The 27,784-nt window shown below is 34.8% G+C and overlaps 1 protein-coding gene across 1 annotated transcript in view; it reads right to left on the bottom strand.

The window, feature by feature from the left end:
• Window positions 1-20,843: 20,843 nt before the first annotated feature.
• Window positions 20,844-27,784, bottom strand: part of LOC145269268 (alpha-aminoadipic semialdehyde dehydrogenase-like) — a 57,753-nt gene continuing 50,812 nt past the window's right edge. The window contains exons 18-19 of the mRNA XM_080124938.1: window positions 24,417-24,492; window positions 20,844-21,235 (exon numbers count right to left, since the gene is read on the bottom strand). Coding sequence (XP_079981064.1) covers window positions 21,181-21,235; window positions 24,417-24,492 — 131 coding nt within the window. The 3' untranslated portion in view covers window positions 20,844-21,180. The remainder of the gene's footprint in view (window positions 21,236-24,416; window positions 24,493-27,784) is intronic.

The following is a 27,784-nucleotide window of genomic DNA, read 5'->3' as shown; positions in this document are numbered from 1 at the left end:
AAAGGGCACACATTTTCGTTTTTATATATATAGATTTATTATATTTCTGTGCTCATCTAAAATCAAAACTGTGCTATTACTTCTCTTAATGTACTATTGTAATATCTTTTAATGCAGAATTCAGTTCCTATACCATAATTTCCGTTTTTAGGGGGGGGGGTGTAGTATCTGTTCTATTGTAATGAGACTATCCTCCCAAGTATGACCTCTTCTTTCAGAGATCAGAGTAATATATGTTGTTCTATCCATATGATATCATTCTCCTAGTTATCACCTTATTTTGAAGGGGGGTGGTATAGTATCTGTTTTCTGTTTTCATGAAACCGTTCTCCCATGTATTACCTTCTCCTTTGAGAGTGGGTGTACTATAATATCTATTCTATTGTCATGAGACCATCCTCCCAGTCATTACCTACTCCTTTGATGGTAGTGTAGTATCTCTTGTCTTGTCATGAGAGCATGTACTCAGGCATAATCTCCTCCTTTAGAAATAGGGGGTGTTTGTTCATTTGTCATGATACCATCCTTCTTTTACCTTTTTTTTATTAGTGGAGGGAAGGTAGTTTAGTATCTGTTCTGTTTTTATGAAACCATTCTCCCAGGTATTACATCCTCCTTTGAGGCAGAAATGATTACAATCAGCTTGTCATTAGCAAACTCGATACTGGTACAGCTTTTCAATCAGACAAAACTGACTTTTGCTGATGCAGAATTATGTAAACAACCGGAAGTAACCAACCTTCTTCAGGTGTATCTTTTGGAACTTGGGAATTTTTATGTCAAACTCAGAAATCTATACAGAATTTCAAACTGGACCCATTGCGCAATGGTTAATGGTACTGATTAACAATCAGCTCTAAGTGACAGTCTTGTGGAGGCTGAAGGTTAAATACTTACTACACTAATAATTACTAATAATTAGCAATAATATCATAATTAGTACTTCTAACTAGTCATGTCTGTTGGGAGAAGAACTATCTATAATCAAAATTTCATATACGTTCTTAATTCTGACATAAAGTTTTCCAGGTTCAGAAAGATATGCCTGAAAAATGTTAGAGGTTACATCGGCCAAAACGTTGTGAAAATAACAACCAAGATGAGAATAGTAGTCCAAATAATCCAAATAGTACAAACAAATCTTAACCAATCTTCAAAATAGAGTCCTTTGGAGCAGGTGATCCCTTGGCAGACTCCAATTCGATCATTTTTTATTTTACCATTTTAACTTGTTAGATTCCAGAGTATCTAAATTTTTACTACTGAGTTAAGACTTTGTACAATCACTAAAATTTGGTTAGAATACATAAATTGAAAGAAAAATGCTATTTATTTCATTCAGTTATCTGTACCTAAACTTAATTGTAGATTCCATGGACAAAGCTTCTTAGAACTGCACGCCTGTGAAACTTGTGGGAGCCTTTCCTAGTCTCACACAAAAACATGCGTTCACATCTCAAGCCATATTTCTTGTCATATACATACACGCACACAAACATACGCGCACATATACACACAAGTAGATGTATTCATGTTTGCGTATATGCACTCACATTCACGTGTATACACACACACGCTAACGTACACACATGTACTCACATACGCGCACACGTATGCACACCTGGACAACGTCACTTCCCTTTCAAAGGAAATACTCATATGCGCAAAAGATCACCGGAAACAAATATAAAAGCAAGAGCAATAAGTTGCTTCCTCCTTTTTCGACTTAGCTCTCGAGCTGAGCAGTTGTCAGACCATTCGCCCCCCTCCCCCTTTCGGGGCGCCCATGCGCGTCACGTCCCCTGCTACTATGTATGGGGCACGAGCTAACAGACAGTATGTACACTTTACACGTTTTCTATCTCCATGGCCTGGATTGACTTTTTCTCATTTTCTCTCTCTCTCTCTATACTACAATAGACTTTCCTTCTCACCAGCTAACAGCGAGAGACGCACACCAAACTGGATTGACTCTCTCTCTCTCTCTCTTTCTCTCTCTACGACAATAGACTTTCCTTCTCACCAGTAAACAGCAAGAGATGCACGCCAAACTGTGTTTTTTCACGAAATATATTCTAGTTTGTTTAATTCAATTTAACACATAGTTTGTCTCTTTCTCAATTCAATTCATTAGTCCTAATTTGCACCACCTGAACATTTCCTTCTATACCCTAGTCCACTACAAAATGGTGACACCTGAACGTGAGATGAACACACATTTCCTTCTAAACCACAAGTCCCACAACAAACTGGCGCCTGACTGATGTGAAACGGACACGCATGGTGACCCTACTTTTTTTTTTAAAGGAATTGTTTTGAGCAAGACGCGCATTTTATTTGACAAAAAAACATTTCAACAAAGAAAAACAAGTGACCTACTACCGACAAGAACCTCAACGAACTACAATGACAAAACCCCTCGCCAGACTCGGCAGAAAAATAAACACCAAGCTGTCGACTTCATAACGAATTTAAAAAAAAATTTGAGCTCGACAAACATTTTTCACGGTTTCCTGACATTACCCTGCAACAAACGCAGGAGCAAAATCACATAGGCCTATGCAATTCTCTCCCGCACAGCAGACGCAACAACAAAGAAACAATTACAGGGCATCCCTATCAACACATAGGAAGAAGCTGAATTAACAATGAGTTGAGATGCACCACGCACACAGATAAACTCACAACTGGAAGTTTCATTGACACCGGCTACTAGAAACTTGTTCAACACAAACGAATGCACAACAAACGCCCGTACAGACAATGTACACACACTACCACGGAGTCATTTGCGAAGACACTGTCAACTTGACACTCAACGTCAACACGAAACAAAAAATTTTCCTTCCAAACAAACAATTCACTTCACTATCCAAGCAACTCGTTGCACATATCAGCACACACACAAAAAAAAAATGTCAGCCTAAAAAAAAAGAGTAAGCGCCTTTTCTACACGTAAGTAAATACTTTTTTTTACGAACACACTCCGTTTCTGACATTTTTTTAAACAACCACACCAACAGAAAAAAAAAAACAGGACAAAAAGTCAATTATCGAAAACATTACTTAAAAAAAAAATATATATATACACAATTTTTTTCTAGGAAGGAGAGTATTGTGGGAGCCTTTCCTAGTCTCACACAAAAACACACGTTCACATCTCAAGCCATATTTCTTGTCATATACATACACGCATACAAACATACGCGCCCATCACATGTACACACAAGTAGATATATTCACGTTCACATATATACACTCACATTCACGTGTATACACACACACACACTAACGTACACACATGTACTCACATATGCGCATACGTACGCACACCTGGACAATGTCACTTCCCTTTCAAAGGAAATCCACACATGCGCAAAAGATCACCGGAAACAAATATAAAAGCAAGAGCAATAAGCTGCTTCCTCCTGTTTTGACTTAGCTCTCGAGCTGAGCAGTTGTCAGACCATTCGCCCCCCCCCCTTTTGGGGCGCCCGCGCGCGTCACGTCTCCTGCTACTATGTATGGGGCACGAGCTAACAGACAGTATGTACACTTTACACGTTTTCTATCTCCATGGCCTGGATTGACTTTTTCTCGTTTTCTCTCTTCCTCTATACTACAATAGACTTTCCTTCTCACCAGTAAACAGCAAGAGATGCACGCCAAACTAAACACGTGTTGTACCCTTTTCTTTCATGTGTTTCTTCACAAAATAAATTCTAGTTCGTTTAATTCAATTTAACACGTAGTTCGTCTCTTATGTTTACGATGCTATAATCACATTGACTAATGTGTACCCATTAACCCTTATCCTCGAGTGGCCTCCAGGCCTTGATAAGTGGTGATTCCTGTGTGAAAAAAAAAGAAGAAAATTATTGACTTTCCTATAAATAGGACAATGGGTAAATGTGATACATTTTAGAAATAAAAAATGACTATACAATCAAGATAAAATTTACACATTATAATAGGGAGGAAAGAAATTCACGCAAAGAGTTATATTGCACTTTTGGCAATAAATTAGTGGCATGACTCATTTATGAGTTCATAAGGTTTTAACAACTCTCAGAGGGAAATTCATTAATGTAGATGGATATTATCCTTTCTTCAGAATAATTGTGCAATAAGCAACACTATTATATATTATGTTATAGATTTTGATAAGAAATTATTTGGTGTCCGATTCATAGGACAGTGAGATTTAATGGATTAATTTAATAATCCCTTTTTCTTTGTAGTAAAATAAAAAAAAAACAACTTTCTTTTTTATTTCTTAGGGTGATGAAAATTGCTCTTGCAAGCAACCAGCTATACACACACACACACACACACACACACACACACACACACACACACACACACACACACACATGCACACATACACACATGCACGCACACACATGCACACTCACACGCATTCACGCACATACACACTCTCACACACAGACTCACACTCATGCACACATATACATTCACACACATACATACACATACTCAAGCACATATTCACACCCAAATATGAACACACACACTCACACTCGCACGCACACACACACACACACTTACATACACATACACTCATATACTCACACATATGCTCACACACTCTTGCACACTTACACACACTTAAACGCGCACACTCAAACTCACACATACTCTCACACACACACACTCACACCCATTCACATACACATATACAAGCACACACTCACTCACACTCACACACACTCACTCACACTCATACACTGACACACTTACACACATTCATACACTCACACATATGCTCACATACTCTCACACACATGCACTCACACATACACACATACTCAAACACACACATACTCTCTCTCTCACACACACACACACACACTCACACACACACACTCACACACACACACTCACACAGATTCACATATATTCAAACAGACACACTTACACACACATTCATGTACAATGACACACTCACAAAGTAAGCAGTAGTCACATGCATACTTCAATAGTTTGTACATATCACATGCACATTATAAAAATGGACAAATACTTCATGTGGAGGACGACCAAACAAAGAAGCTTTTTACATTCCTTTTAATTGCAAATACACAGACAAATTAAGCTTTGTTAACTGATACCAAAGGAAGAACTTTATATATATATATATATATATATATATATATATATATACTAAAAGAATACTCATACCAAGAAGGGCAAAATTAATTCTTCAAATACAATAGCACCATATTTATCTCTACTTACATACAAACTTAAAATCAGCATATCAAAATTTATTTCATGATTTTAATTCCAGAAAATGTCTAAAATGGCTTAAGGAGATTTCAGAAGAAATTGAGGTGCTTATATCGTGTTATTAGACACAAGTAAAACTTGCATTCCAAAAACAAAACTTTTTTATATATTTATGTATCATGCAAAAATAAGTATCCTTAACAATAATTAGAAAAAATAATTAAGTAGAGTTTAATTATAAGTAAAAATCAATTTCATTGTAAATTACAGTTTAATTGTATTACACCTGAAGCAAATCGTTATTTCACAAACAGATTTGCTGTATACAATGCCTCCGTCTCGAAAGACAAAGGATACACCTAATAGGGGTAGCTGCATGTGTAATTGTGAGGCAAGGATTGCGCAATCCACAACCACACCTCTCCTGAATCGGCACTGTTTGAGTCCAGTGGTAAAGAAAAGTCCAGAACGACTGGAAACAATGTCGACATAAGCGGAGAGCACATACAGCACCTGGAAGTTCCAAATGGTCACTCATTTAGCCATGACTAGAGCCAACGTTGCTTAACTTCGGTGATCCAGCAGGAACCGGTGTGTCAACGTGATTATGCTGTGCTGTGTACATTCAAATGGAAATAACTGAATTGAAATTATTTTTAGTTTTAGAATAGATGCTAGATTTATCCACGCAAACAGATGATGAAATGTTCGCTGCGTGCTTCGTCCCAAAGTCATGTAAATTCTACAGGGAATAATTTTTGTCTTTTTGTGTGTGGGTACAGTGAACAGGCTGCTGGGAGCATTGCACTTTCGATTATAAATACAGTACCTGGGAAAAATCAAATTAGTTTAGTGAGAAACTGGTGCTCCTATCTCCATCGTGATATGTAAAAATTATTTACCAGGAAATACTCACACTGATGATTTCCACCAAGGGATTTCTACTTACGCACATAGCGATGAATTACTTTCTTTAAATCTTTCTTTTTCATCTGGACATATGGTTTATACATAGCCGTCTACATCAAGTAAAAAAAAATATAATGGATTTAAATTTCATATTCATGAACATCAATCAGCCTTCCTAATTTTGTCATGGATTACCAGTCAAAAAAATTACTGTGTTAAATAAAACTATTTTTTAATATAGATAAATGCTGCGTTTCACTTGATTGCTATTTGTTGGTTTTATTCTTGAGTGTCTTGAGTGTTGCATTTTGTTTTATTTTTAACTAGCATGGGTGCCCGGCGTTGCCCGGGTGTTTGGAGATGTATGCTGAGAAAAAAAAAAAAAAAAAAAAAACGGTCAATTTTTTTAACTTTGACCCCTAGTATGACCCCTTAACATTTATTGTTTAGGGCTCTAATCAAGTTATTAAGTAAGATCCATGTCCAAGGAACCTATATCTAAAATTTCAAGTGTTTAGACCCAAAATTGTCAGAGGAGTTTCATAGAGTTCTCAAAGGTCAAATCGTTGAACTTAGACCCCTTAACAGCCAAATTCCTGGCCGAAAACCGATCACATAGATTTTCCCAAATCTCAGTTCCCTGTATATCAAAATTAGAGTCTGTAGACTAAAAATTGACAGAGTTATTGCGTAGGGAAATGTACATAGACAGACACACAGACAGATACACAGACACGTTCACTTTTATAGATATACTAGCATTTCAGCCCGGCGTTGCCCGGGTGTTTGGAGATGTATGCTGAACAAAAAAAAAAAAAAACGGTCAATTTTTTTAACTTTGACCCCTAGTATGACCCTTTAACATTTTTTGTTTTAGGCTTAAATCAAGTTATTAAGTTAGATCCATGTCCAAGGAACCGATATCTAAAATTTCAAGTGTGTAGACCCAAAATTGTCGGAAGAGTGGTAGAGTTCTCAAGTCGTTGAATTTTGACCCTTTAACAGCCAAATTTCTGACCGAAAACCGATCACATAGATTTTCCCAAATCTCAGTACCCTGTATATCAAATTTCGAGTCTGTAGACTAAAAATTGACAGAGTTATTGCGTAGGGAAATGTACACAGACAGACAGGCAGACAGACAGACACGTTCACTTTTATAGATATATAGATAGATTATAAAGGAGTCTTTGATATTTAACTGAATATTTAAATGTCATCGAGAATAAATATCTACCTTTTGTGCCTTTCATTTTAATTGGTTAAATGAAGTACTGACTTATCTCCCCTACTTTATGGCTACTTCTAGTATTTCCACTCTTATCCATAGTGGATCAGAAAAATATGATAAGACTGATTTTTATTTTGAACTAGTCTGGGTTCCTAGCGTTGCCCGGGTGTTTGGAGGTGTGTGTTGAGCAAAAAAAAATTTTTTAAAGTGGTAGTAAGCAAGCTCAAACCCGTACCGCGAAGGAGGAAAAGAATGTGAAAAAAAAAAACATGACGTCTTTGCTGTTGTACCCATCGACAAACCGGAAGTGACGGAGGTTTAAATAAAGGCTAGTCAATCAAAAAGGGGGGATGGCTTTCGAAAATATTGGCGAAAAAAGCGACACCTCCCTGCAGAAAAGTAGCCAATTGAGGGTGAAGGAATTAATGTATTTAGCCAATTTCTCGATATTTGTTGTCCAAAAAAACCTAGCTAATCTTCTACTCAATCATTTTTTTAATTTTCTGATGAGGATACATATTTCTGCATGATACATATGTATATTAAAAGTGTTTTTACTTGGAATGCAATTTTCACTTGTGACCAATAATATTGTAATTATTACAGAGCTGCTAACTAGGTGTCCTGTGATTGGATAATAGAACAACCACTCACAGGCTACCTTTTTAGATTTTCAAACTGCCACTTGAGCAGTTTTTATAAACTTTTTTCTTCTTTTACTTGTGTGGATCCTTAAAGTCAACACATCTGCGTTTGTGCTGTCTGTCATCTAAACACCAGAACGTATGTGAGGATTTTATACAGCAACAGCAGCACAGAACTCAAGTCTCTTTCTTCAACCCAAACCAAAAAGATACAGGAAATATAAAATTGTTAAAAGGACATATCTTTCAGATAATTTTCCCCTGCAAACTGACTGTTCTCTTCTTTCCTCTCTTTTCCTGTATATACAAGTTTTTTTTCAAAACATTTCCATCTATTTGTGTTCCATTTTTACCAAATATACTTGGGAAAATTCCAATAATCTACATATTTATAAAAGTGAAATTGTCTTTGTGTGTGTGTGTACATTTCCCTACCAAACTACTCTGTCAATTTTCAGTTTACAGACTCGAGATTTGACATAAGGGGTATTGAGATTTGAGAAAATCTTTTTAATTGGTTTTCGACCAGAAATTTGGCTGTCAATCGGTTAAAATTCAACGATTTGACCTTTGAAAACTCTACCAAACTCCTCCGCCAATTTTGGGTCTAAACAGTTGAAATTTTAAATGTAGGTTACTTGGACAGGGATCAAACTTTTTAATTTGATTTGAGCCCAAAACAATAAATGTTAAGGGGTCAAAATTGGGGTTGAAGTTAAAAATCTAGTGATGGACCCTTCAAAATGTAATCAGACGTGTCACTGGAATTATCACTCTGATGTTCAGAACACACAAAACGTGCATGACCCTAAGTCCATGTAGCAATACCTTTAACATGCTGGCTGGCCTTTCATCATCGGATGCTATGCTTTGTGTACTTCTTGTAGGTGCTTTGGGGAATGGCTGGTGTGGTTTTCGCATTGTAAATTTTAAATCAAAGTAGTTCAATAATTCAGAGATCATTTTCTTATAAATGAGAATAATTATTCATAAGATATTTCAGGGTACACTTTCTGCCAAAGAATTAAATTATTCGGGTTTTAAATGGTTTCAAGATGCAGGATCTTTTCAACTTAGATTCATTCAGATGGTTTCTCAGTCAGAGGAGGAAGAGGTTTTAACTTAGCTCTTTTGGGGAGGTTGTTCAACCCTGAGCAAGAGCCCAAAACAGAGGTGTGATTTCTTCAACGGCCCAGCACAATGGTTTTTTATGGAACCCTAATTCCGACTACCATCTCTTTGAGATTAGCATTTCCTCCTCTTTCATTTGGAGATTACCCTTCCGCTTTATTGCCTTTCTCTTCTCTTTTCTTTCTTTCTCTCTCTTAAATCCATTTCCTCTTTAATTCTCCTTTTCCCTTTTCTTTCTTTCTCTCTCTTAAACCGTTTTTTCTTTTCTCTCTCTCCTCCTTTGCTCCAAAGAAACTTTATTATCAAACTATGCTGGAGGTCTTCTCCATCTTCCAAGTTAATTCTTATCACCTACAAGGTAATCTGTCACTTAACATAAAACATGTGATCTACTGCCGATATCTTCATGAATGTCAAGCTCGATTCCTTGGTGCCAATGTCGACTTTACTGAGAAATTACTTTTTTTTCTACCATTTTTTTTTTTTTTTTTTTTTACATAGGCATCACCACATTATCAAGGCCAAGAGGCCACTCAAGGATAAGGGTTAAAGAGTGTACATTAGAAATTGGACAATATAGTAATCATTAGTAATGAAAATTTGGTAAATTTGATAACTTATATGGAGCGGCTCATCAAGAACTTATTTACGTTAGACTTGAACACAACCATATTGTAGTCAGCCGGAAAGTAGGAAAACGGAAGACAATTCCACAGGCGTGCAGTTCTAAGAAAGAAGCTTTGTTCATGGAATCTACGTTTAGGTTTAGGCACAGATAAAGAGTGGGGGGAATTATTGATAGTGTTTACAGCTAGACGAGTGTTTCTTGTGAAAGTTTGGCGAGGGGGGACCATAGATTGAAGCTCAGTCGAACACTTTCCATGAAAATAACGATACATCAGAGACAAACTCGCAACATCTCTTCTGTGAGATAGAGGTTGCAAGGAGGAGAAAAGGACATCTACGAGGCTACGAAGTCTATTTTGAACTCTATCAAGGCAGGACAAGTCCTTTCTAGCAGCTCCTGCCCAGATGTGGTAACAGTATTCCATCCATATTAGCAATAAAAACATATCCATTCTTTTCTTCACAATTTGGTCTATCTTAAACCTTGTATCAAACACCCCACCTAAACCTTAACGTGTAAGCAAGGTAAATTGGTATTACCCGGCACATGCAATAGGGTTGCAAGAAAACAATACTCTGCTCCACACACCCTGGTGATTTAACAATATGATTACCTCCCCATAACACCCTAGATCCAAAGGTTAAGTTGAAAGATTTGTCAACACTTTCAAGGAAAACCTAAAAATAAAATGTTTAATAATACTGAGACCCTAATACAATATCAATATCTTCCCACAGCAGGAAGACTTGTCAGAAGTTACGAATGCAATCTTTATGAGTGGATAGTCAATTTAAAAATGTTTTAGTGAGTGTGAAATACTTAATAGATTTATTATCTAGGTGATTTGATTTGGATGACATTGCTTATCAATAACAGTCTGAGAAAAACAGGACACTTTGACAATGGATAAAGTTAAAAATAATGAACAAAACTAAACGGAAATTTAGATATTTTGCTATTTGATAAGATAAAAAAGAAGTACTACTTAGATAAATATAAAAATATACATATGCAAAACTTTTAAAATGTTTACATTGATTAAAAAAAAGGCGTAGAAAATATAGCATACACATAGCAGTACATGTTTGAATGTGAATTTACAGCAGAAAAAGTTGTAATTTTATTTTTAAATCATACAATATAGTAACTTTTTTTTGACATGCTAAAGAAAAAGCTTAAATCACATTGATATCTTATATGCTTTTATATATGAGTGATGTGGTTCTTGGTTGATTAACTGTGTCAGATATATACTCGAGAGTCAAAACAATGAAAAGAATATGCTTTTGTCATAGCTCTAGTTATTATTAAACTAAAGCTGAGTTAATCATAGTCATTGTTTTGCTGATTATGTTTTTTTATGGAAATCGCTCCAGACAAGGCATGAAGCTATTTGATGTAAGGAGCTACAAAATAAAGTACAATACTACTTCAAGGTCAAAAACTATCCAATAATAAGTATTAGCTGGATAGATTTTGACTCAGAAAACTGCAATTCTCCCTCCTTTTTCAGAAACATTGCACATGGAATGTGGACTAAAGGACAAAAGTGAAGCAAGATTTATGGTGAGTTAGGAAGAAAAAACCCATTCTTTTCATGATTCAATAATAAGAGCTATTGTAAAAATACACCTGAAAAAGGTCATAGGTTACATCGACCAAAACGTTGTAAGGATAATAACCAAGATGAAAACATTAGTCTGAACAATCGAAATAGTACTTTTTGCCTTCTGGCTATGAGCAAAGTGCAGTGTGTGTTCTGATACTACACCTCATTTTTTCTCTCCTCGGTCAGTGAAACAGTAATCTTTTTAGACTGAAGCAGTTTTTGTTTTTGTTCCAGTTCAAAGTACTGCCTTTTTAGACAGCTGGATTTACTCCATATTAAAAACTGACCTTGTGTTTAGCTCTCCACTCATGGAGAGGCAAGTGACTAGGAACATTCTGGATTTTGCAGAACAAAAGTGAAGATTATGTTTCTGAATTTTTGAGATGAGGATTACTTATTCATACTATTTGAGTTCTTCGAGCTACTGTTCTCATCTTGAGTGTTATTTTCATAACATTTTGGTTGATGTAATCTCCAACCTTCTTCAGATGTGTGTTACTGAACTCAGGAATCTGTACAAAATTTTGAATGGAACCCTTTATTTAATCCACTGGGGTAGTATGCTCTCATTTAGTCAGCTATGACAGTGTGGAAGGACCCGTGGCATATTGAACAAGATACTTTGTAAAATTCAGTTCTAAATGACACTCTTCTGGAGGTTGAAGGTATAATCCTCAGTCAAGAGATACTAAGAATACAATTGCAAATTACATAAGCCTTTATCTAGTCATGACTGACAGAATGAGAGTGTGTTACATACTACACCTCCACCTCCACCAGAATACACTGTTACGGTGATGCATCTGGTTCATTTGATATGTTCTCTCATCTTCATCTTTTGACATTTATCGAACATTTAAAAATCAGCAAATTTGAGACCACTGATTTGCAAATGTTCTTCAGATATTGGATTATCTCCCCTTAGCACTGAACTGCTTATTTATTTCAATACGAACAATCAATTGCTTTTCCAAACAATTTTTTTTTTACAAGGAAGCCACCACTTATCAATATCCCAAGTTCTGTTGATTCTGAATGCAAATCAAATCTTGGTTAATTATGTCATCAACTGGATCATTGACCATGCATTTGCAAATTTCCCAGGTATCAAAGTTGGCTGAAATTTCTCCCTTGCTGACCTAGGCTACTCTGATGACCTTGCCATACTGGGAGAGAGTTTTAAAGACATAAGCAGCTGCTGATGGCATACAAGCTTATGCCTTCCAAATCAAAGATGAAAATACTTGTTGCCAACTTCACCCCATTAGAAAATAGTCAATTTCCCAAAATGGTATTGTCGTCATTTCAATAGTGTCCGGCATGCATTCATTCATTTGAAGTCTAAACTCTGGTCTAGACCAGATGAAAGTCTTGATATACCAAGTCCGATTATGGTCAATTCTAGCCAGTGAGAGTTTGGTCACTTCTGCCTGTGTTGTATCCTTCAAGTCAGATGGCCCAATGCCATCTCCAACTACGCAGTGCACGAGAGATGCAGCATTAAAAATCTACAGCAGATCCTCGCTAGATGCCATCTGAAATGGCTTAGTCATATTTTTTGCTGCTCTTCAGATGACTCCATACATGAGGCTGTTATTGCTGAACCACTGCCTGGTTGGCACAAGCATAAAAGTGGCCAGATCAAGACATTGGTTCACACCATCAAAGCAGATGTTAAATCTGCCTCTGACTCATTATAAATTGGAATTGGGAATTAAAAAAATCAGAACTTTTTGAGGTATCTGAATCAAAAACTTTTGTGACTATATCACAATGCCCAAAACGATTCTTTTTATTGCATTTATTTCTTTGTTTCCGTTTAAAATTTAATTCTCCACAGCTCTTATTAATGAGGAAATGATAAATATTTATTGATTTTAAACTATCAGTAAAACTAAAATCTATAGATCACCTCCTACAAATTACATTAGTGAAAATACATGGGTTTTAGTGGTAATCTGATGCCACACACACAAAAAATACAACTGTATATATATAGAAATTTAAGAAGAATCGGAATCAAAATTGGTAATCATATTAGAATTGGGAATTTAGAACGGGATCAGTAATTGTATCAGAGTCAAGAAAAAATATTAGAATCATCTCATCACTATTGGAAACCAAATAATGTAAAGGTCGAAGCAAATCGAACTGATGAATAGAAGAATAAAACATATGTAACAATAACAAAATCACATTTATTCATGTGCAAAAGAGAGTGGCTGTACATAAAAAGGGTTAATATTGTGTTTGTTCATTGTTTGATATTGAGTTAACTGTTCATAAATATAAGAAATGTGTTTCTCTGTGTGTGTGTGTGTGTGAAATATTGAGGTTGTTACATGTAAATCTTAACAATCCCACTGATTAAGCATAACCTTTTCAGATTTTAAAATAGAAAGTTAAAAGGTTATGCTTAATCAGTGGGATTTGTTGTTGCGTTTCTGAATTTTTTAGATGAGGATTTGTTATTTGTATTCTTTGGACTACTGTTCTCACTTTGAGTGTCATTTTCACAACGTTTCGGTTGATGTAATCTCTGACCTTCTTCAATCATGGCTGATGGAATGAGAGCATGCTACTTCCATGAAGTAAATAAAGGATTCTGATTGAAATTCTATCCAAATTCCCAAGTTTGATAAAAACATTCCCAAGTTCAACAAGATACACCTTAATTTATTTATTGCAGATTATTATCCTCATTTTTCTTAGTTGTTGTTTCACGTTTCGTTTCAGATAATGAATAAACATGAATTTATAAGACCAAAAAATTCAACCTTGATCGCCCTTCGGGGCCTGTGGCGCAGTTGATAGAGACATTGAATCTCTACGGTTCCAGGTGAGAATTGTCTGAAGATAGCGGTTTCAATCCTACCCAAAGCCGGCCAGAGGCTTACTTGGCCAAAACATGGTGAGACGTAAGACAGTAATTGCTGAGAATGCAGTTAGGAGATTCAGAGTTCCTATCCTGTTGTGGTTACCATCTGACGAAGGCCAGAGAAATAGTTGCCCGAAACGTCATGAAACAACAACTAAGATGAGGATAATAGTCCGCAATAAATAAATTAATACTCATCTCAATAATGAATTCTGATTAAATAATATATAAAGAAGGTTGGAAGTTGTGAAAATGACACTCAAGATGAGAACAGTAATCTGAAGAATCCAAATAATACGTTATTACATGTGTTTGGTATTGAGTTAACTGTTCATGAATGTGAGAGGTGTGTGTGTGTGTGTGTGATGTCTGTGTAATGTGTGTGTGTGTAATGTGATGTGTTTGTGTGTGTTATATGTGTGTGTATGTGATGTGTGTGCATGAAATGAATACACAGAAGAACTGTTGAATACATTCGTAAATATACATTTCCCTGGAATGAGTGCATTCTGATATCTCGAGGTAGTTTTACAAACTTATGAAAAAAATTAACAAATACAAATGATAAATTTTCATTTTTATGTGTTCAAGTTTATGATGGAGAAAGCAAGCAACTAGCATGAAGGGTTTATTTTAGGGAGTGATTAAAAAAAAAAATGAAGCGGCAGAGGTTAAAAGGTGCTACACCTTGCTCAAGAGTGACACAGAGCTGTGTAAGGCAGGGATGTTCATCTCTCTGAGAACCATTAACCTGAATACATACAGAACCTAGTATTCCCAAACGCTCACCTATATAAACTAGTCAAGTTCAATGTTGCTTATCTTTGGCAATCTAATGAGAACCAGTATGTTTTCAATATGCCTGCAGCAATCACATATTCTGGTGCATTATTTTCTATTTATGTAAACAAAGTTAAATATCAACTAATTGATCTATCAACTAATAGAATGGCTTGATGTATGAATAGAGTTCTTCAAAGATATCTCTCCGCTTTGAAAATCAGTTGGTTTTTAGTTGTACTGAGCAGACGATCTGTGGTTAACTCATCATCCCAGCACAGAACTTGCTATGGAATGCAGCATAGAACATTTTGTAAAGTCTGCCAGTACACCTACACTATAATACCGAAATTCGAAATTTTTAATATTGACTTTCCTGGCAAACCAATTGTTTCTACTTAATTGTCATGCTACAGCAATGAATATGTCCAAAAATTACGAAAAACGATAAAGTAGAAAAAAATGATTAAAGAAAACATTTGATGAAAATTAATAAAAATAAAATGCTTGACAACAAAAACACTAGAGAGTTTTATGGGGAGGTTGGATTTATTTGCTTCCCCACTGAGCAAATTAGGCACAAGGCCGTTTTTTAATGTGGAGAGAGAGGGAGGGGGGAGGGAAAGGGGGGGACCAGCTCCTAAGAGGTGGGAAATGGGAGCTGGATAGTAACTGTTGGTATGAAGGGTTGCCCCTACAGTGACCAAGGTCAGATATGTGGGGTTATCCCGACATATGGTCTTTGCTAGTTATAGCTTGCAGCATCTGTCGGAACAGATACTACACTTTGATCTTGACGCCCGGGCCCTGGAGGGCGCGTGTGCTGTGAGTTCTATGGGGAGGTAAATAGTGTGTAACTATTGCCAATTTTTTTTTAATAAATTGTGCGTTAACAATCATAAATATGAGTTACTTCCCTTGTTATTGTATTATGCGCTCTCAAAACAATATAGTGAGTTTTTTTTTTTTTTACAATAAAGATCGAAAACTTATGTTTTTTTTAAATAATGTGGTAATATTTAAGTAATTCTGACATGCCAATTAAGTAGATGTTATTGGTTTTAGTTTAAATTGACACAAAAAGTCAGTAGATACCATTTTTTTTTTTTTTTTTTAAATCAATTTTATTTTGTTTTTAGAATTTCGCTATTATAGTGTAAGTTACACCAGTCGGTCTGTCTTAAAATTTTTTATGGTTTGGAAAAGTTATATTATTATATAACAATCTTGTTGTCTACTGTTTTTCCTTCAACAAAGACAATCATTTCATTTAAGTGCTTTTAAGCTGGAATCACAAGTGTTGCCTCTATAAAAACAGTTTGGTATGATGGTCTTGGATATTCACTCACATTTATTTTGTCCATCCTAACAAACCATCAATACTAAATATCTCTATGAATAAATCATGATTTTGCATTTCAGAATCAACTGAACTTGGGATATTGATAAGTGGTGGCTCACTTGTAAAAAAAAAAAATTGTTTGGAAAAGCAATTCATAGTTGGTATTGAAATAAAAGAAGCAATTCAGTGCCAAGGGGAGATAATCCAATATCTGAAAAACATCTGCAAATCAGTGGTCTCAAATTTGCTGATTTTTAAATGTTTGATAAATGTCAAAAGATGAAAACAATCAATTTGGCATTTTTCTAGCTACTTGAATAAACAAGATTTCAATACTTTTATCATAGGTGTTTCAGTCTATGGAAAGGATAAAAGAATTTTCACATATTTAGCTTTTAATCTTCTTACCATGGTTATCGCAACACTGCAACAAGTCTATCACATTTTTTATTCAATCTCCTTATTTTGTTTTAGCGAGAGATAGGGCATTCTACTAGATGCCAGGCATTCACCCGCTATCTCAGACATTCCGACAGAGAGACCGTTTTAAGAGTCTAACTGTCCATTTAAGTGCAATTGCTTGTATTTCTCTTGCACTTGGTTCACTGGGTGTATTTGCCAGGTAGATTTTGAAATTATTTTTTAGGAGTCCGGTCGCTCCAATAATTACTGGACTGATTGAGATCTTCCTTAAGATTCCAGTTTCTTTTCATGTCGTACATAAGACCTTGGTATTTTCTTATCTTTTCCCTCTGAGTTCTGTTTAACCCAACATCATTGGAGACACAAACTTCTACTAAGGTTGCTTCTTTGTCTTTCTTGCCCTATATTACTATGTTATAGCTCAGTTTCCGCAGTACGTATCTGTATGAATTGCATAGTCATAGTGGATAGTGTACAACTTATTTTCGACTTTCTTGTATACGTTTCCATGATTTGCTGCTACATTTGATATTCAACTTTTTACAGATGATTCAATGAAGATATTTACAAACTCCATTGTGTACCATTATACAGTAGGCGTTTCCCAGCATAATTGATTTGTTCTAAGAAGAACCTTTACGACGGGAAAATTTATGTTTTTAGTAAATCCTGTGTTGTTGGGATTTGCTATTGCGCTGCAGTTGAAAGAGAGAAGGTTGCGTGGGGGTCTAGCTTGTGATGCTATAAGATCACAAAATTTCCTCCATACTCCCTTATTAATCAACATGAAATAATAACAACCATAAACAGTTTGGACTTGTGGACCAGTGCAGAGTCCTGGTACCACACCCAAGGTCTGCCAGCAGCCACCTAGTTGCATTAGAGAATCACTACATTCTTCGGCACATCCAAGTACGCTTTGGTGTTGACTTTCAAGTTAACTTTGAAGATATGAGGGGGGGGGGCATGATGTTGCCGCCACACCAAAAACCACAACCGTAGGTCGTCCGACGCATTGAGCTGTGCCCTCAAGCAGTGAATCATCTGAACTTGCATTTTGAGGGTGCTGGCAATGGACCTGTTGTCATAACTTGGATCAGTAGAGAGCAGGAGTTGTACAGCGACGCATCTCCTATCTTGTTCGTTGAACATTGTATCACTTTCAAACAGGGTAGAAGGCCATCGCTTTTGGGATGTGTATGTAACTGGTCAACTAGTAGATGGTCTGCAAAAAAAAAAAAAAAAAAAAAAAACCGGTTTTCAAACAGTCTAAACAGACCCAGTCTTGGCTTCAGAAGGAATGCTTTGTACCTTTCTCTCACTGGATCTCCTCCTGCCTGATCCGAACCTGCCAGACTATTTCGTTTGGTCATATCGAGAACAGCAACAATATAACCTCCCAACAATAAATTCTAGTCCAACAGTTTCTTCCCCAAAACTGCTAGAATCTGGAATTCCCTTCAGAGTTCCTGCTTCCCCAACTGTACTAACATGCAGAAATTCAAGTGTAATGTGAACAGACATCTTGCTGCTCAACTCCCTATTTAATCTGTAAGAACCTGTGGCATAGTGGATAGGGTACTTGGTGAAATTCAGATGTAATGTTTCTCTGCTTGAGAGTGAAGGTTCAATCTTCATTGCGAGCAACAGTCAAAATACCATTACAAATTGCTTAAGACTATTGTTACTCAATCATGGCCGACGCAATGAGCGCATGCTGAAAGGTTCCGTTTCAAATTCTGTGCAGATACCTGAATTTGAGAAAATATAATCGAAGACGTTGGAGGTTACACTGATGGAAACATTGTGAAAATAACTCAAGATAAGAGTAGTCCTTGAAACCAAATATAAACTTCCTGTGATGCAACATCCCCCAACACTTCACCTTAACTTCTAGTGGAAAATATTTTATCTTGCTTAACCAACCTTACATGGAATTTTCTATTTTCAACCTTGCTTTTTATGTACAGGAATCTAAATATCGCTACAAGAAGAATAAAATGGCAGATTCTAGTATTGCAATAGATTAGATTAAAAAAAAAACAAACAAAAAAAAACAAAAAACATTCCATTACCAAATCTCCAAGATTGCAATCATCCCTTCCTGTCAAGATCAATTTCTATAATTTTAACAGTTGCCTTGTGGCATGTCTATTCAAATTTGAATCTTGTATCGACCTTAGTTTTGTTTTCGTTAAGATTTGAGTGTTTAATTATTTGAAGTTTGTGGTTTCAATTCTAGAAATAAATTCTTGTTTAAATACGTTGCTTCAGCCATTGGATGTCTTGATGTGAGGAGTGTCCAGTTTTCCGATTGCAATTTGTTCACTTTCATCAATACAGTATAGAAAAATGACGAGAAACCATGAGGTGCCGGCCTCCCCCTAACAATTCACAATGTTTTTAACACATCAATCAACTACTAAATCCAGCTTTAGTGCTTCTTTGAAATTAGGACCAAAAAGTCACAAAATTGAATTTCCATAAAAAAAACAATGTTATCTACTTAATTTTTAAGTCAATTTCAACTAAAAGCAATGTTACCTTCCTAATTGTCATGCCGCAATTAGTAATATATATTACTGCATTACATAAAATATGCACTTTCACAATTTTACTATTTATTCATGTCTTTTTATTTTTTTATTTTTTAGGTGGGGATACAATAATACATAGCAGTTTCCTCCCGTTTATTATTTAAGTATAACTTGCAGTATTTCTTTGAAAGCTATTTTCATTAATAATTTTCTACTTTATCATTTTCCGTAATTTATATAAAAAAAGGCAAAAGCGGCGTGCACATTTTTGTATGCCCAGTAAAGGCTTTTTCGTGGCGGTTCACCGGGTTGGGTTAATATTTCTTACAACTGTTTATATACCCCCTAGATCGTAATATCTACGATTTGCAACGGGACATTGTGTTTAGATTTATTTTGATCAACTTTTATAAAATTCACGCTATTCCGTTCTGTCCTGTGTTTATTTAGACGAACAACCCAAACAAAGTGAAACTAATGGAGCGAAGTCATTTCTCGGCTTCCCCGCTGGGGACATCCAGAAAGCAATATCATGTTTGATCAATGCGGTGAAAACTGTCATATCAGACAATTGCTGTTCATTTGGACACTTCCCTTTTTTATGAGTAGTTGGTTTTCTCAACATCTTGGGGAAAACTAAACACTGCCTCGCAGCCAAAGTTAAGAGCGTGATTTCATTTCCCCTATGGCGTGATGTTTGACCTCATTAAATTTACACACCTGTCACAAACTTTTTAATCATTTAATTTCATACAATCTCATTCCATTGCCTTCGTAGGATCGAGGTAAGTCATCACTTTTTTTCCGCCTTCGCCTCAAGGATTCGGGTTCAAGCCTACCTTCCCTCCCAAAACTTTTTTTTTTCCTTTACATCGATGAACACCCGGGCACCCCTGCTAGTCTATTACATAAATCTCACCTGTCTGTATAAAGTTATGTATGTAGGTATGTAGGTATGTATATTTGTATGTCTGCTTAAAATTTTCGATAGAGGCTATGGATTTTCACGAGATTAATGTAGTTTTGAAGCACGACCCTTTGGATGACAAATATCAAAAAAAAATTGGCTAAAAACAATTCCTCCACCCTCAACTGGGCATTTTTCTACGAGGGGGGGGGGTTTGCTTTTTTTCGTCAATATTTTCGAAAGTTATCTTCTCTTTTCGAAGAACTAGCCTTAATTTAAACCTTTGCCACTTCCGGTTTAGCGATGGACGCAATGGCAAAGTCACATTTTTTTCACGCTCCTTTCCTCTTTTGCAGTACAGGTTCAAGCCTGCCTGCCTACTACCACTTTTTTTTTTGGCTCAACACATCCAAAAACCCAGGCAATACTGGGTACCCAGACTAGTTTTTATATAATTTACTAATTTCAACATGACAATTACGTAGATACTATTTTAACTGAAATTCAATATTTCAATTTTTGTTCTTATTCTGAAGAAGCAACTTTTTTTTCCATAAAAAAAAAAAAAAAAAAATTTAAGTTCAGATTTTCAGTTTATTTTTCTTAAATTTTATTTTTCTGCAGTTTACAAAAATAATTGAAATTTACTGATTCAGTCAGCATGAAGTAATGCATCTTTATATGTGCATTATGATTCCATGATTGTGTAGCAGGTTTGGTGCAATAATATGGCATCTTTGGATAGTGGCTTACACCGGATAAGAACCCGACTTTTCTAGAGCTGAACTTTGGTATTCAAGTCCAAAATAAATCTAGACTAAAGTAAATGTATCAGGTATACAGAAGAATATCAGACTATTCCCACATGCAGTCGAGATGGTTGGAAAAAATTTATAAGGAAGTCATCGTCTCTATTCAAACTTGATTCCTTGTGCAAGAGGAAGTTCTTTACTGTAGTTGATGGTACTGAAAGAAAAAAAAGAAAAAGAATTTTAAATGAAGAAAATTTTCCAAATTCAGTTTCATTATTTATGATACACTTGCAGGGAGACTCTACATTGCCCGAGATAGATTGAATGAGGATTAACGAATGTTTCACCCTCCAACATTTTATTGTCATTGAAATCCCCCTCCCTCCTTTTTTTTATCAAATCGACAGTTTGCATTTCATGTAAAAGCCACCTCACTGATTGGTTTCATGGCAAACACCCATCTGACTTGAAGTTTGGGGTGCTTATGATCTGGAGGGAGTCAAGCAATCATTTGGAGGACTTATTTTTGCTTTAGCAAGATTAAGGGTTGACAGGTGTCTTAAGGACTGGTATGCCTGGGCTGTACATTAGGAAAGCGCTCCTACTGGCTGTGAAAATGGTCCATATAGGCATCTGCAACTTATGGCTAAACGTTGATCCTGCGGGATTGGTAGTCATCCTATTACAATCACCTCTGCTAGTAAAACTCCCTCCCATGCATTCTTCTTGTGACACAGATTCTGCAAAATAGGCTGGGTGTGCAAGCGAAAGTTTGGTGCTATAATAGAGGTGAAAAGCCAAAACTCCCCTCACTGGGATATACATGCACTTGTGAATTTCAAACCCTCTCATTACTTCATCCAATATGAATTCAACACTTATTCCAATTATGACTCCTACTACGCCGTCCACGAGATCTGATGCGCTTGCTGTCCCAGCACCGCAAGTGTCAAATCAACAAACTGGATTGTTCAGTTCTTTTCGTCACCATATATTTCATCATTTCACATGTTCAAATATCAGCATTCATAGCTCATGCTCTCCATCAGTACAAGGTTGATGTTGCCTGCCTCTCCGAAGTCCTACTTGCAAACACAGGCAGTGGGATGATAAAAGTCCCTCAAGCAAACATGTCCTACCATATCTACCACAGTGGTCCTACCAACAATTTAGGAAATCATGCGTTTGCATTTGCTCTGAGTGATCAGGCAAATGCTGTACTTCTTGCCTGGAAACCAATCTCCCCTTGTCTAGCTCGACTATGATGTGGTGCATGTTTAATATAACTCATCACAGCTTATGCACCCATTCTTGATGCCGACGACAACATTACAGATGCCTTCTATGAAAATCTCCAGGCTGTTATGAACAGAATCCAATCAAGAGATTTTGTGGTAGTTGCAGGCGACGCCTACTGCTCGCACATGTATTAGAGGTGCTAATACAAGACACATAGTTGGCCATTGGGGATTGCTGTTCAAACGGAAAACATCTAATTGACTTCGCCACAACAAATCAGCTCATAATTTCAAGCACCCGTTTCCAACACTCCAAACACCACCTTGTGACATGGTAGTCCAATGACAGAGCAACAAAGAGCCAAATTGACCAGGTCATTGGGCATCGAGCATACTTGACTGTTGTGCATATTGCGGGGTAGAAACCGGCAATAACAATGGTTCCGATCAGGTCATGGTGTGTGCAAAACTATGACTTAAGGCAACTCAAAAAACTCATCGACTATTGAAATATATATTTCAACTCAAATGTGAAGGTACTCCAATCACCTCTCAAATTAATATATTCAATCATCTTGATGGTCTTTAAGCACTTCAACTGACTGACACAAATGTCAAGGCCATGTGGTAATCATTCAAAAATAATGTCAACAAAGTAGCACATTAGACTCTTGGCAGCACCAAAAGACATGCCAAAGATTGGATATCAGGCTGTAGAATTGAACTTGCAAGCCGAACAAAACAAGCTTCATGCTCCAGCTCCGATGACTTCCGTGAAACCACCTGCTCCACGAGAGTTGAACACAACACTTATTGGCAAAAAATTGTTGAAGAGATGGAGCAAGCTTCATCAGTAGGTGATACAAGGAAGCTTTATAGCATACTCTGATCAACCACCAAACCTTTTGGGGGTAGCAGTGAAATAATTCTTAAAACCTACCACCTCTCCATTCAAAGTTATAACTAATTGAAAACTTCAAGATCATGGATAAAACAAAACCAGGTTTCAAATACATTCTTCAAAAGTTAGGAAGCATTGTGTCTAAAGTTAAATTGAAAGTGTGAATATTGAATGAACCTCAGATTCGAATGCTTTTGAAGATCATTTAAATGCTTAAGAGAAAAGAGCATGGTGATCATTCAAAGAAAGGAATTGTGTGATCAACTAATTACAAGGATATTGTAGCAATTTAATAAATGTTATTGAAGATACATTTCTTAACATGGGAGATGCGAGTTATGAATACGGTGAAGATATAAGTGCTATCGAGAAGTGGTGCCAACGGAAGTTCAGCTCAAACGTGTAACTATTGTTGGAGTTTGCAGAGAGACTATGAAGATACTAAAAAGGCAAAAAGATAGATAAGGTCCGTAAGAATTTTTAACATTATTTCTGCTTGCCAAATACTGTCTTTTCAGTATTTATTATAATAAAATCATGTTTTGTAGCATTTTTGTACTTTTATTTCACTTAATTCTTTGAATGTATGGAAAACTATTTTTTGAACAAATTGGATTTGAAAAACTCCAGGTTTTTATAAGGAATCAAAGTTCTAGTGTGTGTGTGTGTGTATATACACTATATATATATATATATATATATATATATATATATATAGTGTATGTATTGGTGTATTTGTAGCAACTTGCCATGACTCTGCTCTTAAATAAGGATACGAAAATTAGGCGATATATTAATATTTAAATGGGATTTTCCGTAACCACAACAAAACGTAGATGTTTCTCGCATGCTTTTCTAGCTAGGGATTTTCCCTTCCTTCCTTCCTTCTCTTCAAAAAATGCTACATTGCCAAAAGTGTGCTTATTCATAAAGTCTGAAGAAATGCTGGTTTTGAAAATTTGCAAACGACATAATGCTTGAAATTGTCGAACTGGACATGGAAACAATTGTAACGTAAATTGAAATACACTTTGTTGCCAGCAACGCCTTGTTTTGAAGTCTTGTTTTTGCTTACACAGTATATATATATATATATATATATATATATATATATAAAATCTCAGAATTTAGACCTATTTTAGCAAAACATAGCAAAATTGGTTTCAGCATAACAAATATATATCACATTGAAGATCCAATTTGACTGTTGACCAGTATTATTAAGATGCCAAGTCTATATAAAAAAGAAAACTTACCAAGTTGAGCGTCGCATATACTGTTTCCAGGCATCGCTGCCAGATTCTCGGCCACCTCCAGTGTGCTTTTCTCCGCCTGAAAAATATATTTTATTATCAGAAGGAAATAAATAAAATAGGATAATCTTGAATATAACTACCTTAGTATCCTTACATATAAGGACATTAGATTAAAGTTTAAACAAAATAACTTTCTGGTTAATCAGAATAGTAGAAAATATACAAGTAAAGTTTAAACTAGTGGTGGGACGATTAATCGGAATCGTTAATCGTAAGAATCGTGTATTTTGGGAGGTATCGGAATCGCATCGTTAAAAAATATCTTAATATTACGATTCTTTTAGTCTGATGTTGAAAAAAAAAAAAAAAAAAAAAAAAATTTCCTGATATTTCTAACCGCAAGAAAGAAATCTAGCATGTTATAAAAAGAAACCAAAGAAATTCATTATTAACAGGGCAATGCTTAGTGCCCCTCCCTTACAAGGTTCATTCATTCAGATCTATTGTAATCAAAACTACAAAAGAGTTAACTTGAAAAGAAGTATGCAGGGCTCTACATTGCGAGTAAAAATTAAAAAAAACGCTCATCTTTTTGGCGATTGTTTTTTTTTACTGACAAATCTTCTAATACTGAATGAAAATGCTTTTTCAGCTTATATTTTCTTAAAATAAAACGAGCAAAGTCAAATTATTTAAACAGTAAAAGGTTTAATAGAACAATATACTTTTTCTTTTTTTTTTAAAAGAAGGCTTTTGAAAGAAATATCTCTAAAATGAAATTGATCACGTATTATTTCGCAAAGTTTTGACAGTAGTCGGCTTCTTTTGAAGTTTCAAAAAATTGACCCCATACCTATCTCTTCCAAACCTTAAATTATTAAATAACCCCTTTGTTAATTTAAGGGTAATTAATTCAGTCAAGTTTTTTTTTTTTTTTTTTTTTTTTTTAATTTCATTGAAATAAAATCCATTATTTTTTTAAATTTTTTTCTCCAGAAAGATAAAACCCTGAATTTGATTATATTAAAAGCAGAATAATATAATCTTTTTTCTAGAATTTTAAATTGAAAATTAAAAGTGTTTTGCAATGTTTTTTGCCGAATGAAAAAGAAATTAATATATATATTTTTAAAAGGTTTTGTAATCAATTAATTTTTATGTCTAAATAATATTTATGATTAATTAAATAATTTCATTTTAAAAAGTATTTATAAATAGAATTTTACTTAAGACTTATAGTTTAGCAATATTGAACCGCATCAACCATGTGTGAATTGAACACAGTCAACAAAAAAAAAAAAAAAAAATTCAAAAGAAAATGCATATTTGCATTTCATTATGTAAACTTTTCTACATTGGTTTCAAAAATTAAATTCTATAAGTTTTTTGTTAACTACCGGTTGGTACAATTTACCGCCCCATCCCTTTACATTTTTTTCTTTTTGTCTTTTTTAGCGGATTATTTTCAATTAATTATCCAAATATGTGACTAGCTTTAAAACAAAATTTAATAGTAAATTATTTGTTTACAGATAAACTGAATTTTCTAATATGGCTCAAAGTCCAAAAAAAGTCTTGCATGGAAACTTTTTGAAGTTGATGAGTTGAAAGCCATTTGCAAAGTCTGTCGAATTAAAATATCGCGAGGAATAAAACCGTCTAACATGACCACAACAAGCATGTTAAAACATTTAACTATGAAGCATCCAAATGAATTGGAGGAGCAAAATAAAGAAACGGAACAAAAAATTACTAACTAGTTACTCAGAGCAGTTTTATTAGTGAGGGTCGAAATCGCAGTGTCTTTTTTTTTTTTTGCCTACGTCACCATCTAGGTGTCACCAATTTTTTTTAACCCTCCTTAACTTTAAAGAGTAAATACAATATATACACACTAAAAATAATTTTTAAAAATGCTGATTCTATTCATGAAAAATTCTTTTAACTAGAAATTAAAACTTAGGTAAAGATAGCTGACTGACAGCAACAGGAGCACTGGTTAACTACTGACCCACGTGGAAAGGTGTGTGGGGGGGGGGAGGAAAAAAAGGAAATTAAATGATGATAATAAATTATGATAACCGTCTTTAAAAAGGCACTAAACTCCTAAAATTTACTTCTTTAAAATTTTAGGCGGCACTCCCCGGCGATTTTAAAGCACTCTCTCTCTCCAAAAAAAGATTTAATTTGGTAAGTTTGGGAAAGATATATTTATTATAAATGAATTCCTGTATGAAGACTGGATCTACTTTATTGGACATTAATTTGTGAGATACGTAATTTTTCAATGTTTAATATGTTTTTAAAGTTTCAATTATCAATTAAATTTTTTTTAATTGCGTTTATTTTTCAATTTATTTAAAAAAAAAAAGAAAAAAAAAGGGTTTTAAACGTATTTTTCAAGGTAACAAGCTTCGAAAGAAGTTTAATAAAAAAAAAAAAATCACTTATTTTTAATTTCGACAACCCTGAGAATTTAATTATTAAAAAAATATTGAAATGTGACATTTTTTTTTATTTAACATTTCTATTAGTTCAATTAATTTTCTTTCAGTAATTCATTTCACTCAAACTTCACCATTTTTTTTTTTTTTTTAAATCTTTTTCTGTAATTTTGGTAATTATGTTTGCTCAATTTTATCTAGTATTTCATTTGTTTTTTATCGTGGTATCATTTTTATATGTGTTCCTTTGATATACCCTATTTCGAAATTAGTTTGGCTAAACTTATTCTTCACGTTAGAAATGTGTAAAAGCAATGAAAAAGTAAGAAAAAATAATAGGTGTTAACTACTCCTTGTGAATTATGGAGGTCTGAAGAACTGCCGTCACAAATACAACTATCAATAGCCAAACAAAAAATCGTTTTTGAAATTCCTTTAATTGTAACTTTTCGCTATAATACCTTTTTGGTATAAAACACAAAAACTTTCGATTAATGGTATTTCTCATATATGGTCGTTAACTTTGGAAAGGTTATTTTGTATCTACGGCGCCATGTCACGTGGTATTTTTTTTTTTTTTTTCATTACGCACGTTCATTTATAAATTATTAAATTAAATAAATATCTTTTTTATATTTAATTAGTATATATTTTCTTTCTCTTCCACTATATTTTTTTTATTTAATTCATTAAACCTGTTAATTATGAGGACCAAAATAATGAATCATGTGTATTTATTCTCTAATTTTCTTGTTTTTGTTCTGTTATATAAATTCTATTTTATTTGTTTTTGCTCTGAAGGATAAATTCTATTTTCTTTGAGTTTTTTTTTTTTCTGTATTCCAATTAAGTAAAATAAATTTTCTCCAAAATAAATTTTGCTACTTTTTCCGTTTAGTTTACTATATAATAATTTTATTTAAA

This window comes from Euprymna scolopes, chromosome 4 (assembly GCF_053919585.1).
Source record: "Euprymna scolopes isolate OS-2025 chromosome 4, ASM5391958v1, whole genome shotgun sequence".
NCBI lineage: Eukaryota > Metazoa > Mollusca > Cephalopoda > Sepiida > Sepiolidae > Euprymna > Euprymna scolopes.
This window is presented reverse-complemented; position numbering and strand designations above follow the sequence as displayed.